Raw genomic sequence first — 14,309 nt, 5'->3', positions numbered from 1 at the left:
AACATAAATAAATATTAATAACATAATTTTGTTTAAAATGGTGTTTTTTACTTATAATTTGAATGTGATCAAATCTAATTTTAACACGTTTATTAATCTAATAATAGCCGTTAATCAATTAAAATCATTACATGTCTCTTAAAATCAATTAAAGTACATAAAATGCTTAATTAAAAATAAGATTCTTATAAAAAAATGTAGACATCACGTAGTTAAAAGCTCTGACATATCATCTCTCTCATAGATTGTGGGTTCAATGGAAGATAGTATGATTATTTCCCCTCCTCGAGATAAGAATTATTAAAAAATAATATAAAATATCATATATAAAACAATTAAAAATTTAATCAAAAAACTTAAGCATACGCTAGATATAAATAAACACCGTTATCAACGATGAATGATAAATATTATCAATACGAACATAAAAACATATAACAATGATGAGTCGTTGACAAAATAGTCTTATATTTTATGTTCGTAATTTAAAATGTAAAAATTAAAGGAAAAGGAGAATCAAATAAGAGGTTATAAGTAATTCGATAAACGAGCTTTCAAATGAGCTTGTTCGTGAACATAAACGAATTGAACATACATTGGTTTGTGTTCATTTATTATAAATGAACAATTATCAAATGTTTTGTTCATTTACACCTATAGTTAGGAATTTGAACTATGATGTTGTGAATGCAACAAATTATTTAGGAGACTATTCTCATAAAAAGACTTTATAATATTTAATTCGAATTAATTGATTAATAGATTGAATTTTTTTTATTAATTAAATAATACAATAACTTAAAAAATGAAAATAATAATGTTTTTTGTTTTTTGAAAAACAAAAACAAAAAATAGAGGCCTATGATTGACTTTTAAGGATCAGATAAGTTTACGGCATACGTCGCATATCGCAATGCATCACTAAAGCGATGTACCAAATACACCACAACAAATTTATCCTTATTATGTAAATATGAAAAAGTATAATGATTTATTTAAAATTAGTTAATTATTACAATTTAATTTTAATTTTAATTTTAATAGAATTATAATTAATTTATGATTTTTAATAAAACTAACAATTAATTTAAGTAGTATAATTGGTTTATAATTCAATGTTTTAAGTTATATAACTTTATCTCCAGTTAACCGACCATCACAATTAGTCACAGTCGACGACCATTTTGCTTCACCGAAAAACCATTTGGTACAACATCTAACACTGCCGTAGGCTTAATCAAGAGAAATTTGATATTTTTCGTCATCAAATCTTACTCAATTCGTCGTCGCCCAACAGTAGGTTGTCCCAAAGGGAAAAAAAATTGTCGTTTGCTCGGTCGCCACTCGTTCGTTTTCTCTTATTTTTAACATGTGTTGATCAAGTTAGCCCAACCACGACCGTCGGTTCTTATTCGTTTATAATTATTGTTTGCAAGTCCATCGCATCTCTACGGTCGTCTTCTACATTTAAATGATATGATTAGTTTTATTTTTAATGGTAAAATTACATGCTAACTCCCTTAGGGACGACCGACTGCTGGGTGATGTCGAACTGAGCGACAACAAATGGAAGCGCTAGATGTTGTAGCAATTGATTTTTCGACTAGTTAAGTAGTCACCGACGGTGATTGATGTCGATGGTCATTTCTAACTTACATATCTTAAAAATCCTAATTCTAAACAAATTAGTTTACTTAAATCAATCATTATTTTTAATAATAAATTAATAAATTAATTATAATTCTATTAAAATTATAATTAAACTTTAATAAATGATTAATTTTAAATAAACCCTCATACTTTTAATATTTACATAATAAGGATAAATTTACTTGCAGTGTGTTTTAATATGTTGCGGTGTACTGATATGTGTAGTAGAATTTCCTTTAAAAATATAAAAGAATTGGGAAACTTTAGTCCCCACGTTTAATTACAGGGTTAAATTTCATGTGACATAATTAGGACATTAATGCAAGCTTTAATGCCGCACCTAGAGAAAGGCAAATCATAGTGGAAGCGATAGTTTGGAAGTTGTCCAAATGCTAAAGGTAAACTCTAAGAGAGGCTCGATTTTTACACTTATTGACCGCGTTTTTGAGTTAATTAACCGAGATTGGAATATTATTTTGAGGCATATAAGCCGGACTACAAATAAGGTGGCAGATCGACTAGCTAAGATTGCCATAACAAGAGGAGAGGTTCATAAGGTATTATCCGTTTCACCGCAGGAAGTGGTTGAATTAGTTCAACAGGAAGCTGCCGACTGCATTTTGACAGCAGAAACTTAATCTACTACAATTTATTTCTTTTGTTCCAAAAAAAAAATGTCGCACCAAATGTCAATAGGGAAGTGAAATTGATTGCAGGTTAATCATAAATTTCATCCAACACTTAATTTTAGGCTTTCTTTGATTAACTTTTTCTTTCTTTACTTGGTCACATTTAAGATATATATATATATATATATATATATATCCTTTTATAAAATTTTTGAATTAATTCGATATTACGAAATATCAATTTAAATAATTTTTTTAAAACTACATATCGTAGCAATAAAAAATAACATTTTTGGTATGAAAGAATATTATACAGGTCAAAATATAAAAGCATCAGATGTTTGGAATCGAATTATATTTTAATAGAATCTGAATGCATTTTTATCATGTATTAAAAATAAAAATACATTTTTATTATTTATATTAGTTTATAACTTTACTACTCTTAGAAAATTAAACCACACCTTCACTATTTTAAGCTACAAATGCTCCTATTTGTTCAAATTAGGATCAAACATTAAGAGAGATTAATTAAACTATTAAACTTTAAAAATATAAGAGTTTATTAAATTTTTTAACTCTAAGATTTGAGAAGATAAAACCTAAATTGTCTTATGTTTAAATTCAATGGACTTAGATTGTCATTAGACCCAAAATATGAGGAGGGGATGAGGGATGATAACTTGATATGAATTCGATGAGTTTTGATCTAATTTGATATGATTTTTTTAAAATCGAGTTTGGATTAGACCAAGCTAGAGTTTATTAATTATGAGGTCATATTAAGTTCGAGTTTAGGATAAAAATATCTAACCTAACTCGAAATTATATATAACTTTCTTTTATATATTTTGGGAGAACTGCTATAATATAACTCTCTTTATATATATTTTTTCAATTAGGTCCCTATTTTTACATAATAAAAATAAGCTTTTTTTTTATTTTGTATAAGATTGAATCAAGTCAGATGCGAGTTTTATCCAAATATTCATATCAAAATTTTAAGTCAAATGTAATCGCTCTAAAATCAAGTTGAGCTTAGGCGAGAGAAATAATCAATTGAATAGTCTGTGATGATTACAATATAATATATGTTCATAATTTTTCTTAGTTATTGACAATGTACATATACTCTGTAGATGCAGTCGCTTGTCGCTTGAATTCATGACCTTTAGGAAGAACAATCAGTTCGGGCCACGTATTTGATGCCAACTACTCTTAAAAGCTGTATAATCATATAACAAAAATAGAATTAAAATCCCAACCCTAAAACCGTGTGAAAGTTACACCAGCACAACAGCTGTTTTATTATTGGATATTAATAATAACCATTAATTCTATTTTAACTATTTTGATATTCATTATTTTATATTTAATCCACGAATAAAAAAATATTATGTAATAGAAATTCTTCAGAAAAAAACAGTAATTTTCGGGGGGGAAAGATCCACCCACCAAATCCATAACAATTTTTTTTTTCAATTTTTGAACAGTTTTTCATTACAAAATTTTGAAACTTTTGATGCTAGTAACTGTGTGTATATATATAAATATTGATGTAAAATGATATTTTTACAGTCACAGCAAATGAAAATATAAAGGCAGTGTGTGGCTTTAGATTCTTCTGGCTAATCGTGCTGCCAGCTTTTGCTTGGTTATGGACTAATGGCTGAATAGGTATAAAAACCTACAACAGAATAAAAAAACAATTTTCTTTATTGAGATAGAAGAATAAGAAGAGAAAGGGTGTAAGACCAGGCCAGTTTTGTTTTCTGGGAAGGAACCAGTTTGGAGAAATATGGCGAAGAATTGGAGGAAAGCTATGATTTTGGTGCTGTTTACAGTCTGCATTCTGGGGTTTAAACCAAGACTTGTCAATGGCGAAACAGATCAAGGAGATGGTTAGTGTTTTTTTTCTTCCTGATTTATTATGTTTAGATACTAGATTCATGAATTTTGCGGTTGCTTGCTTTTTCATTGCCAAATCTGTGATCTTTGGTTTTACTTTTTGGTTTTGCTTTGCTCTCTGCTATGTTTTTATCTAAATAAAATGGACTTGTTTGAAGACAATGCCATTTTAACTTTGTCGGTGGTGTTTATAAAGCTTTGACCTTGATTTCAAGAGGTGGGTTCTTTGTGGGATTGTATATAGATTAGAAAAGGGTGAGGGAAGTTTGGTTTTTTAGTTGCTGGTTTAATTCATAACTTGCTGGGACGTGAGCTTCTGGACAAATTTACAATCCTTTTGGTGTTTCTCTTGATTGCTGCTGACTGGACCAAAGTGCCATTTTGTTCTCCACTTCTCTTCCTGGATATCAATAATAAATTTTCACTTTCATGCTTTTGGAAGACCAGAACTGCTCTTGGCTGCCTGGAGAAACGACTGCCTTAATGGTTATAAAGAATCTATATCGGCAATCGAAATTCATCCCCTGGACTCCAAAAATCATGGCACTTTATATCTCTTCGTACATTTTGTTGAGGGCAAGGTCTTTCCTCTTTGGCCACACTGCTTAAGCTTTTTCTGCAAATAAATATCAGTTTTCTGCTTGGCTGATACTTGAAACTGAGATGAATTAGTTTCCGAATTTCCGTTTTCATTTATGTTCTAATGTTGTGCCTGGAAGTGCTCTTTAATGGACGTTTAGCTTTAGCTGGTAATTTTGTTTAATGGGAGTATTTATAACTATATATTATCTCCTTGGGTTACTCATTCTGCATGTTGGCATGTTTGTTATGCAGCTTCTGCCCTTGGGGTTATGTACAGCGCTTTAAATTCGCCACAGCAGCTAACAGGGTGGGCTGCTAGCAATGGCGATCCATGTGGGCAGTCCTGGAAAGGTGTTACTTGCTCAAACACACGTGTCATCGAAATGTGATATTCTTTTATCCCTGCTTTCCTTTGAGACTGCTTGTCCTACATCTTTCTGATATTAACTACATTATGTCATTCTATTGCCTTTTTATCAGTAAACTGTCAAATCTTGGACTTTCCGGGACAATGGGTTACAGCCTTCAAAGTTTAACATCATTGAAAGAATTGTAAGAAATCTATAAACTTTAACTGTGTATTGATTTGTTCTATGTTTATTTGATTCATACTGATGTTCTGGCAAAACCTGCAGGGACTTGAGCCATAACAATCTTGCTGGAGACATACCATATAATATCCCACCAAACTTGCAGCGATTGTATATTTCATTCATGCATTTGTTTCCTTTCCTATTGATTTTTTATTTTTAAATGATTTATATATAATGTTCATCCGAATGCAGAAATCTCGAGTCAAATCAATTTACCGGAGGCGTCCCTTACTCTATCAGCCAGATGCCTTCACTTCAATACCTGTAAGTAATGTTCCAATTATTCATCTCTCGATGCAAGGTCCGTAACATTTAAACTCTAAAAGTCTTTTTTCTTTCCCATTTGTGGAAATTCAGAAATCTTGCTCATAACCAGTTGCAGAATGCATTGAGTGACATGTTCTGGTCACTTTCTTCCCTCTCCACATTGTAAGATGTTCTTCCTTCATCTGATCACATTATATAATATTTTAATTGTCTGTCTTTAAGCTAATTTAAAGGAAACACCTAGTTAAATTTTATCTTTATTCCTTGCTTCAGGGATCTCTCTTTCAATTCTCTGTCCGGTTCTCTACCCGAGAGTTTTAGGAATCTCACCAGTATAAGCTCTATGTAAGTATTAGAGGAGATATCTTTTGTTTAACACTTTATATGTTGGATTTTTATTTTAACTTTACATATATTATTTACCCTTCTGTAGGTACTTGCAAAACAACCAGTTTTCCGGCACTATCAATGTCCTTGCAAATCTTCCCCTTGATAATCTGTGGGTAACTGGCGTATCATTTCGATAATGCTAGATATCATATATTGTATTCTTATCTTGTAATTGACCCTATGATACTGCAGTTTGTGATGGTTGTTTTTGTGTCTCACAGAGATGTTTCTGATAACCGTTTCACCGGCTGGGTGCCTGATCAATTGAAAAGCATCCATTTGAAGTAAGCACTTGACCGTGTTATAAAGTGTTGATGTTTCTGTATGGTCTCAAAGAAAATTCTTTATGATTTTGATCTGAATAACCTCTATGACAGGAGGGACGGTAATTCATGGAGCTCGGGGCCTGCACCCCCACCTCCACCTGGTACTCCCGCTACTACAGGCACCAGAAAGCACAACTCTGGTGGCAATGGCTCCGGATCAGATGCTTCTCGTGGTGGGAGTGGCAGTTCAGGTATCGGAGGCGGGGCCATAGCTGGAATAGTGATATCGATCCTCATTGTCGGGGCTATTGTAGCATTCTTTTTGGTGAAGAGAAGATCCAGGAGGTCGTCCTCGGATATCGAAAAGCTCGATAATCAATCTCTTGCTCCTCTTGCTTCTAATGAAGTGCACGGTAACACTTAATTGTCTATCTGTAATTCTGCATGGTGGCCAAGTTTAGTGTCACCATGAACATGTTTAGTTCTCTTGATCTAACTATTTGTTTTCATGCTTGAAATCGTATTGCAGAAAACAAATCCATGAAGTCTTCATCTTCATTTGACAGCCAGGCATTTGATACACCCATTTCAATAAATCTTCGACCCCCTCCTATCGACCGTCACAAATCATTCGATGAAGAAGAGTTTAATAAAAAGCCTATTGTTGTTAAGAAATCTGTACCACCTCCTACAAATGTTAAATCATATTCGATAGCAGATCTTCAGATGGCTACCGGCAGTTTCAGTGTTGAAAATCTTCTTGGTGAAGGGCCTTTTGGACGTGTTTATCGAGCTCAGTTTGACGATGGCAAGGTAGAATCTTCCTGCCTAGAAAATCCATAGTCATGTCAGAATAAATGGAGCATTATCCATGCTTGAATTTTTATAGCCATTTTAGTTTTCTATCTGCTCTAACTTGATAAATACTCTTTTCATCCGCATATTTAGTTCTCATTTCCGATATCATCGATCTTCGTAAATTTGTTTCCATAGTTTATTCTCTTCACAAGTTTTAGTTGTTTTCATACTGCCATAGGTTCTTGCTGTGAAGAAAATAGATTCATCAGCTCTTCCCAGTGGAATGTCAGACGATTTTATGGAGATGGTTTCAAATATTTCCCAGTTGCATCACACAAATGTAACAGAGCTGGTTGGCTATTGTTCGGAGCATGGACAACACCTGCTTGTCTATGAGTTCCACAAAAGCGGTTCTCTTCACGACTTCCTGCATATACCAGACGAGTACAGCAAGCCATTGATTTGGAACTCCCGTGTCAAAATTGCTTTGGGGACTGCACGTGCGCTAGAGTAAGTTGAAAATTCAGTCATGGGCGACTATAGCTATTACTTATTGTAGAACTTTTGCCTACTCGTCGTATTACCAGACCTGTTTGAACCTTGCAAAGTCAGGTAGTTGTCCGATGAGGTTGAGGTTAAAATCATTAGCATACCTACTGATGTCCGATTGATTACTATAACTATTTTATAAGTTGCTAGTAGAGTATCTGTTGACTTTTAGGAATCTCTAAATATTCATTACAATCTGGTATGTATTGTGTTCTGCGATAAAAGTCTGCTAGGAAGTTAGACTTTCGTACCTGCAGTATTTATCATCTCTTGCAAATGGGCAATGGTTACTTGGAATTGATAAAAAAGGTACTATTTTTTTCAGGTACCTGCATGAAGTTTGCTCGCCATCCATCGTTCATAAAAATATCAAGTCAACCAACATCTTACTTGATGCTGAGCTCAATCCTCACCTTTCCGACTCGGGATTGGTATCCTTTATTCCGAATGCTGACGAGGTACATTTTATGCATTCTAGATGTTACTGTGTTATTGCATGAGCTAGTAAATATTATTTATTTGATGTTAAACTATTGCTTCCCACTAGCTATACACAACTATGTCGTACATCATCTATTTTCGAATTATCTCGTGTCTTCTGTTCAATACGAGTTCTTTATTAGACCTAAGTGTTTCTATAGTTGTTTATGTATATACTGAAATCGTCTCATTTTGGTGTGCAGGTATTGAATCGTGATGATGTGGGCTCTGGATACAGTGCACCTGAGGTTACTATGTCCGGTCAGTACTCTCTTAAGAGTGACGTTTACAGTTTCGGAGTGGTTATGTTGGAACTTCTCACCGGACGCAAGCCATTTGACAGGTGAGGAATCATCTATGAAAAGTTGGGTAGTCCATAGTTCACGGTGTTTGCTACAATCACAATTCTAACTACCACGTGACCTTTTTTCCACAGCACAAGGCCTAGACTAGAGCAATCTTTGGTTCGCTGGGCTACGCCTCAGCTCCACGATATCGATGCTCTATCCAAGATGGTTGACCTGGCACTTGAAGGGCTTTACCCGGTTAAATCTCTCTCACGTTTTGCAGATGTCATTGCTCTTTGTGTCCAGGTAATATCTTTTGGCTGAAAAATGAAAGATGACGTTTTTTTCCCGTGTTTTTGCCTTAACTTTGATCCCTTTACTTGTTTCTTTGGTGCAGCCTGAGCCCGAGTTTCGGCCACCTATGTCGGAAGTGGTCGAAGCATTGGTTCGACTTGTGCAGCGAGCTAACATGAGTAAGAGAACAACAGGGACTGACCAAGGGGTATCTCCGCGAACCAACAACTCAAGTGATGCACATGACTACATGTAATGGCCTTAGAACTCTTGCTTGATTGATTTTGGTGATTGTAATCGCGTTTGAATTTTTTTTTTGGGTTTCATTGTAAAATAATTATACGCACCTTAACTTTAGTTTCGGCTTCAGTTCAGTCCCGGCAGTTTGTAATATGTTGCAATATAGTCCAACTGGTGATACCCATACATTGAAATTCTCACCCTTCTGTACGTGTTGAACTTTTAGTTTCTTTTTTCTATCTACAGTAATAAGGCACAGAGTACACTCTTAATTCTCAGTTTCTTCTTTTTTGTTTCTTTATTCTCTTCTTGTGGGCTTATTAAATTCAGGTCTTTCCATTGTAGCAATAATAATAATCTCAACCAAATTAAAGCAACATATGTCTAATACAAGGACTAAAAACAAAAATTGACCAATTTTACATAAATCCACAGCTCAGTATGTTGAAAAAAACTCACTTGAACATCAGTTGTGTGGTTCATGGTCCTTATGAAACTTCTTCAGTGACTTCAACAAGCTTACCACGAACCCATTTCTTGGTTACGGTGACTGCTTTACAAGGCATACCATCATCCTTCAGCTGAACTTTGGTTCCATTTACCAGAGGATTCTTCTCGTGCTCGATGGTCCCATTTGTTTCCAACTGGTTGAGTTGCTGAGATGAATCAGACTTGATCAAAGTTTCGAAGCTGAGAGTCGAAAAACTATGGTTGTTCGTGCTTGGAGAAGCAAGTTGTTCATCCCTGTCGCCATTCACTATCTTTGGAATAATAAAGCTAGAGAGATTAAACTCCTCATGGTTGGTTATTGAAAGGGTTTGGTTCCCATTTACTTCTCTCTGTTCCGCTTGGTTCATACCGATGTTTTCTAATTGTATATTGTTCTCCACTGGGCTAACCGGTTCAACCGAGTCAACAGAAATGTATCCACTATTCTCATCGGATGTAATCTGCCCGATCTCTATCAATTCAATTGATTGAATTGCTTCTGCTATAAGTTTTCTGGTTTCAATAAGGGAAGCTCGGGCAACAGGGCTCTTCATTGCAGCGACCTCAAGGGCTTTTGCAGCCTTCTCCGCTTCAGCAATTAAAAGTCTGCGGTGTCATATATGTAGGCATTGAGTTAAGCAGTGAATTAGCAGCCCACTAAAAAGTGCAGGAAGATGATGCATGGGAATGATAGTTATCTGTGTGGCATTGATATCGTTAATGTAACATGCTTGCGGAACATAAGGCAAAGACTAACCTTGCTCTTTCAACAGCTTCGGTTTTCTTTGATTCTTCCGCTGCTCTTTGTGCTCTTATGTTCTTCAACATCTCAAGCTTGGAACAGGCCATAGGATCCTTATAAAGTGGTTTATTTCTTCTTTGAATCCTTATCCGCTCAATTGGGCTTATAGTCTCACTAGCAGAACAATAGTCTGTATCACTGGCTTTCCGCTTCGAAGGGCTTTGCTTGGACTGTGTACCAGCTGTTGGCTTCCGCTTCGGTTTTCTTTCAGCCCCGGATGGAATGCCATGATATTTTGCCAAGCCAGAGCAAACTCTCTCACGGTATTCCTAGACGGCATATAGCAAGAAACAAAAAACCACATCAGTTGGAATAACCCAATCTGTAGATCCCTATGGTCAATGTCATAATTTTCACTGCTGATGTGGTAAAAAGGAAGAAGAAAAGAAACGTGCAAGCACTTACGGGATCAGCCCATTTGGCTGCAATGGCTTCTGCAATTTTCCTTCTCTGTTCAAGGGACTTTGGTGCTCTCTTGCTACCTTTTGGTCTAGGCATCGATTTCCTTTGTTCGACACTTTCCAACCACTCCTTCGTCAACTGCTCATCTAATATCTTGTAAGAATCCCATTGTAGCTCTTCCTCACCACAATAGCCTTTTCTAGATGCTTCGGCAATCAAGTTCATCCACTCAAAGTGGCAAGTTTCCTGCAACATTAACTTCCCACGACGCCTCTCCCATCCCATTCGGACACCCACTCCGATTTTTGCTCTTGTCTCTTCACTGTAGGATCATTATGAAGAAAGTCAATTTATGTGTTAACAAGGTAGAAACAAAAACATATATAAGATCGAATTTCGATATATAGTGGTTGAAAACTGAAGTACAACATTCAGGATACACATATAGAATTCCGAAGAGAAGTGGATAGAATTAGAAGAGCCAGATGGGAAACTTAAAACTTAAGCATTAACAGTGAAGCACTCACCTCTGAGCATGTCCAAGGTTAACCAACTTTATTTTGACCTGCATTTTGAAATTTACATAAGAGTAAATAAGTATCATATAATGCCATTTAAATGTATTTATATACGAGATAAAAGAAAATATAAATCGGTGTAAAGTGATCTTCATTTTCAAGAGATAGCATCATTGATCCCCCCACCCCCACCCCATTTAAGTGTGAGAGTTCAGACTGCACTGAAACAGACTTTGCATTCAATTCAATCGTATGCTTTTCGGCTTTTTTTTGCTTAACTAGTTTCCGCAATCTGAATTGTCATCATTACATCATTCATCCTAATGGAGTTATGATGGCGGAAAGAATTACATGAACCAGTTACAATGAATTAATAAATGTGATTAATTTTACTCCATGCAAACATAAAGCATACAAAGTTCAATCACCGTGATAACTTAAAAGTTTCTTACATGACATCACCTTAGGATTCTGCATTGCAAGCCTTGTTCTCTCCCTTATCCGCTGGAGGGTCTCTGCAGATAAAAACACAATGCAACCGTGGTTATCGTTGCAACAACTCGACAATGTGCAAAACAAAATATAGTACCATAAATTAATGGAAATGACCTGCACTGTGCTTCCTGCCTTTGTTCCAAGGCGTGTTTCCTTTATTCGCTTTAGAAATCCTCATCCGCCTTAACTTTTCCCTCTCGTCCAATTCGTCATCCGAGTCTCTGGTCTCCAAACGTTCGGCCAGAGTTGATGAAGGGCTTGAATTACCACCAAGCTGTGACTTATTGTTGTATCCATCTTGTTTCGGAACCGGACACTTCGGTTCGAGTGTCGCAACAGCTCTAACCTGGAGTTTTCCAAAGTGGTTCTCCTGGTTCCCCACATGAAAATTTACCCTCGTCGGCAATGGGGAGGATTTCCATGTATTTGACAAAACTTGAACCCTCACCGGAACCAGAGGGCCTTGCAAGGAAGGTTTCGCAGTGGCGATATCTGTTTCAGGCAGCCAATCATAGTGATAAAAATGCTCATGGGAAATCACAAAACACCCAGAATTCTCGACACACAAACCACACAAAATCCATAAAATTAAACCAAATTCAACAACTACAAATTAAACTTGAACATGTAAATGAAAAACGAAACATAGAACATACCTAGTAAAGTCATGGGAGCTCATTCAGCCTAAAGAATCAAAACCCAAAACTTGGAATCTTATCTCAACAAAATTTCAAATAAGCTAGACGCCCACATTCCAGCAGGAGGTTTTGTTTCTTATTCTTTTAGAATGTTGAAGGTCGATAATATCAGTATGACATAAGCCTAAACAACAAGAGAAACAGAGGTCTCGTGGAAGGGATTTTAGATGCAGAGATGGTTAAGCTGAAACAGAGAGAACCACACAGATATTGTCGATAAAAATGCACTTCTGTTGTTTGCAGACGCTGGGTTATAGATAACGATGGCCTTATTTTCCCATTTGTGAAACACTCCATTGGGCTGTTTATTTGGTGGGTTGGGTTACATTCAGATCCTACAGTTTTTTTTTTTTGAAGTGAGATCCTACAGTTTTTATTTGAACAGAAACAGGCTCATGCTTAGCCACGATAGTTCGGATTCAGGTATTTGGGGATATTTAATCTAAATTTTAATAAATTTAGATATTATAAATTTATAAAATAATTTATAGATTTGGATATTAAAATTATAATTCATTAAATATTTAGAGCGTATGTAAATATGGATGTAAATGAATCGAGCTTGAACGAATAAGATTGTATATTTATGTTCGTGCTCGTTTGTTTATTTTTAAAGTTATTAATTTTTCGGTTTTGTATTCTTTTAAATTTTTAGTATCATGTTCGTTTTCGGTTCATTTAGCGGTAGTGAACATGTTCGTTTAACGTTCATGAACGTGTACGTATATCATTTGCCAATATACTCATTAGCATTTGTCGATATGTTCGTTTATATGGCGTTTGTCGATATGTTAGTTTATATGGCTATAGTCCCCTCAACCAACGCTCTCCTTTTACCCTTTTATTTGCAAGCCTTAAGCGTCTTAAGTTCCACATTTTGAACTTTAAAAGTTTCTATGCGTTCAATTTAGTCTCTACCTTTAACAATATTTAAAATGTAAAAAAATAAAATGAAAATGAGAACCAGATAAATGAGTCAATAAACTAATTTATAAACTTGTTTATAAACATAAAAGAACCAAACACATCTTTATTTATGTTCAATCTTTTGTTAAATGAATATAGATTTTTCTTCATACTCATTTATTTTACTTAATAAACAAATATAATATGAATAATTCATCAAACACTATATTAATTTATACCCTAGATATAGATAAACTCCTCCGATATCTTTGAATGAACATGAATCCTACGTAGTTTGATAGCGGCCAAAAGAAAACGTCAAAGCCAAGAATATTAACATAAATCTTCAACGAGTCTAAGATTACAGTCGCATTTTTTTCTTCCCATTTCCAAGTTCCATCTACTTGCCTTAACGTATCCGGCACCTGCCACTACCGTTGACACGGCAGCACCACCAGCAATACAGCTGCCCCACCCCCACCACCTTGCTTAATTACCAGTCCAACAAGCACAGCCATAAAATTCGATTCAAAACCCTTGCATCTTTCCATAGCAAACACAACAAAAGACAGGAGCATTAACCAGAGGTATGCTCTCGGTAATCTGGGTTTCCACGGCTTCACTCATGGTGGTCGTCAGCGGCTGCTATCATTTCTATAACAAATGGATCGAAAGCAGCAGCCGTGATGTCGAATATTGTGTAGTGTGCATTAGTGAGGTCTCCAAGGGGGAAAAACTCGGGTGGCTAAGGTGTGGCCATGGTTTTCATGATGGTTGCATTGATGCATGGCTTAAAGTTGGCACGACTTGCCCTATTTGCAGGGTTAACGTTGTCCCTAAACGGAGCTTTCTCGTTTCTTCCATGGTTTCTCGGGCGGTGAAATGGATCCAAAACCCGCTTTCGTCGGAGATCACATTGGCATTTTGTGAGAGTGTTGGGTATGTTTAGTGAAGTTAATTACAAGTTAACCATGATTCATTCTTTGATGGGTTATTCGAGAGCAAAGCAGGGCAGTAACCTGGCTCAGTAACATTCTTTTTATTCTTCTGTTCTTGTTTTGCAAAT

The 14,309-nt window shown here is 35.5% G+C and overlaps 2 protein-coding genes across 2 annotated transcripts; one reads left to right on the top strand and one right to left on the bottom strand.

The window, feature by feature from the left end:
* Nucleotides 1-3,844: 3,844 nt before the first annotated feature.
* LOC120210302 (protein STRUBBELIG-RECEPTOR FAMILY 6-like) lies at nt 3,845-9,211 on the top strand. Its single transcript, XM_039209061.1, has 16 exons — nt 3,845-4,180; nt 5,022-5,154; nt 5,250-5,321; nt 5,405-5,470; nt 5,555-5,626; nt 5,720-5,791; nt 5,903-5,974; nt 6,063-6,128; nt 6,241-6,303; nt 6,397-6,698; nt 6,815-7,098; nt 7,322-7,593; nt 7,958-8,090; nt 8,316-8,455; nt 8,549-8,705; nt 8,797-9,211. The coding sequence occupies exons 1-16, from the start codon at nt 4,078-4,080 to the stop codon at nt 8,947-8,949; spliced, it is 2,160 nt and encodes a 719-aa protein (XP_039064992.1). The 5' UTR covers nt 3,845-4,077; the 3' UTR covers nt 8,950-9,211.
* Nucleotides 9,212-9,415: 204 nt separating this feature from the next.
* LOC120210303 lies at nt 9,416-12,456 on the bottom strand. The gene is made up of 7 exons (XM_039209062.1): nt 12,296-12,456; nt 11,754-12,131; nt 11,607-11,659; nt 11,154-11,191; nt 10,630-10,948; nt 10,180-10,493; nt 9,416-10,028 (listed from the first exon to the last, which is right to left on the bottom strand). Exons 1-7 carry the CDS (start codon nt 12,306-12,308, stop codon nt 9,422-9,424), a joined length of 1,722 nt encoding a protein of 573 aa, XP_039064993.1. The 5' UTR covers nt 12,309-12,456; the 3' UTR covers nt 9,416-9,421.
* Between the last annotated feature and the right edge of the window lie 1,853 nt (nt 12,457-14,309).

This window comes from Hibiscus syriacus, unplaced genomic scaffold (assembly GCF_006381635.1).
Source record: "Hibiscus syriacus cultivar Baekdansim isolate YM2019G1 unplaced genomic scaffold, ASM638163v2 tig00109923_pilon, whole genome shotgun sequence".
NCBI lineage: Eukaryota > Viridiplantae > Streptophyta > Magnoliopsida > Malvales > Malvaceae > Hibiscus > Hibiscus syriacus.
This window is presented reverse-complemented; position numbering and strand designations above follow the sequence as displayed.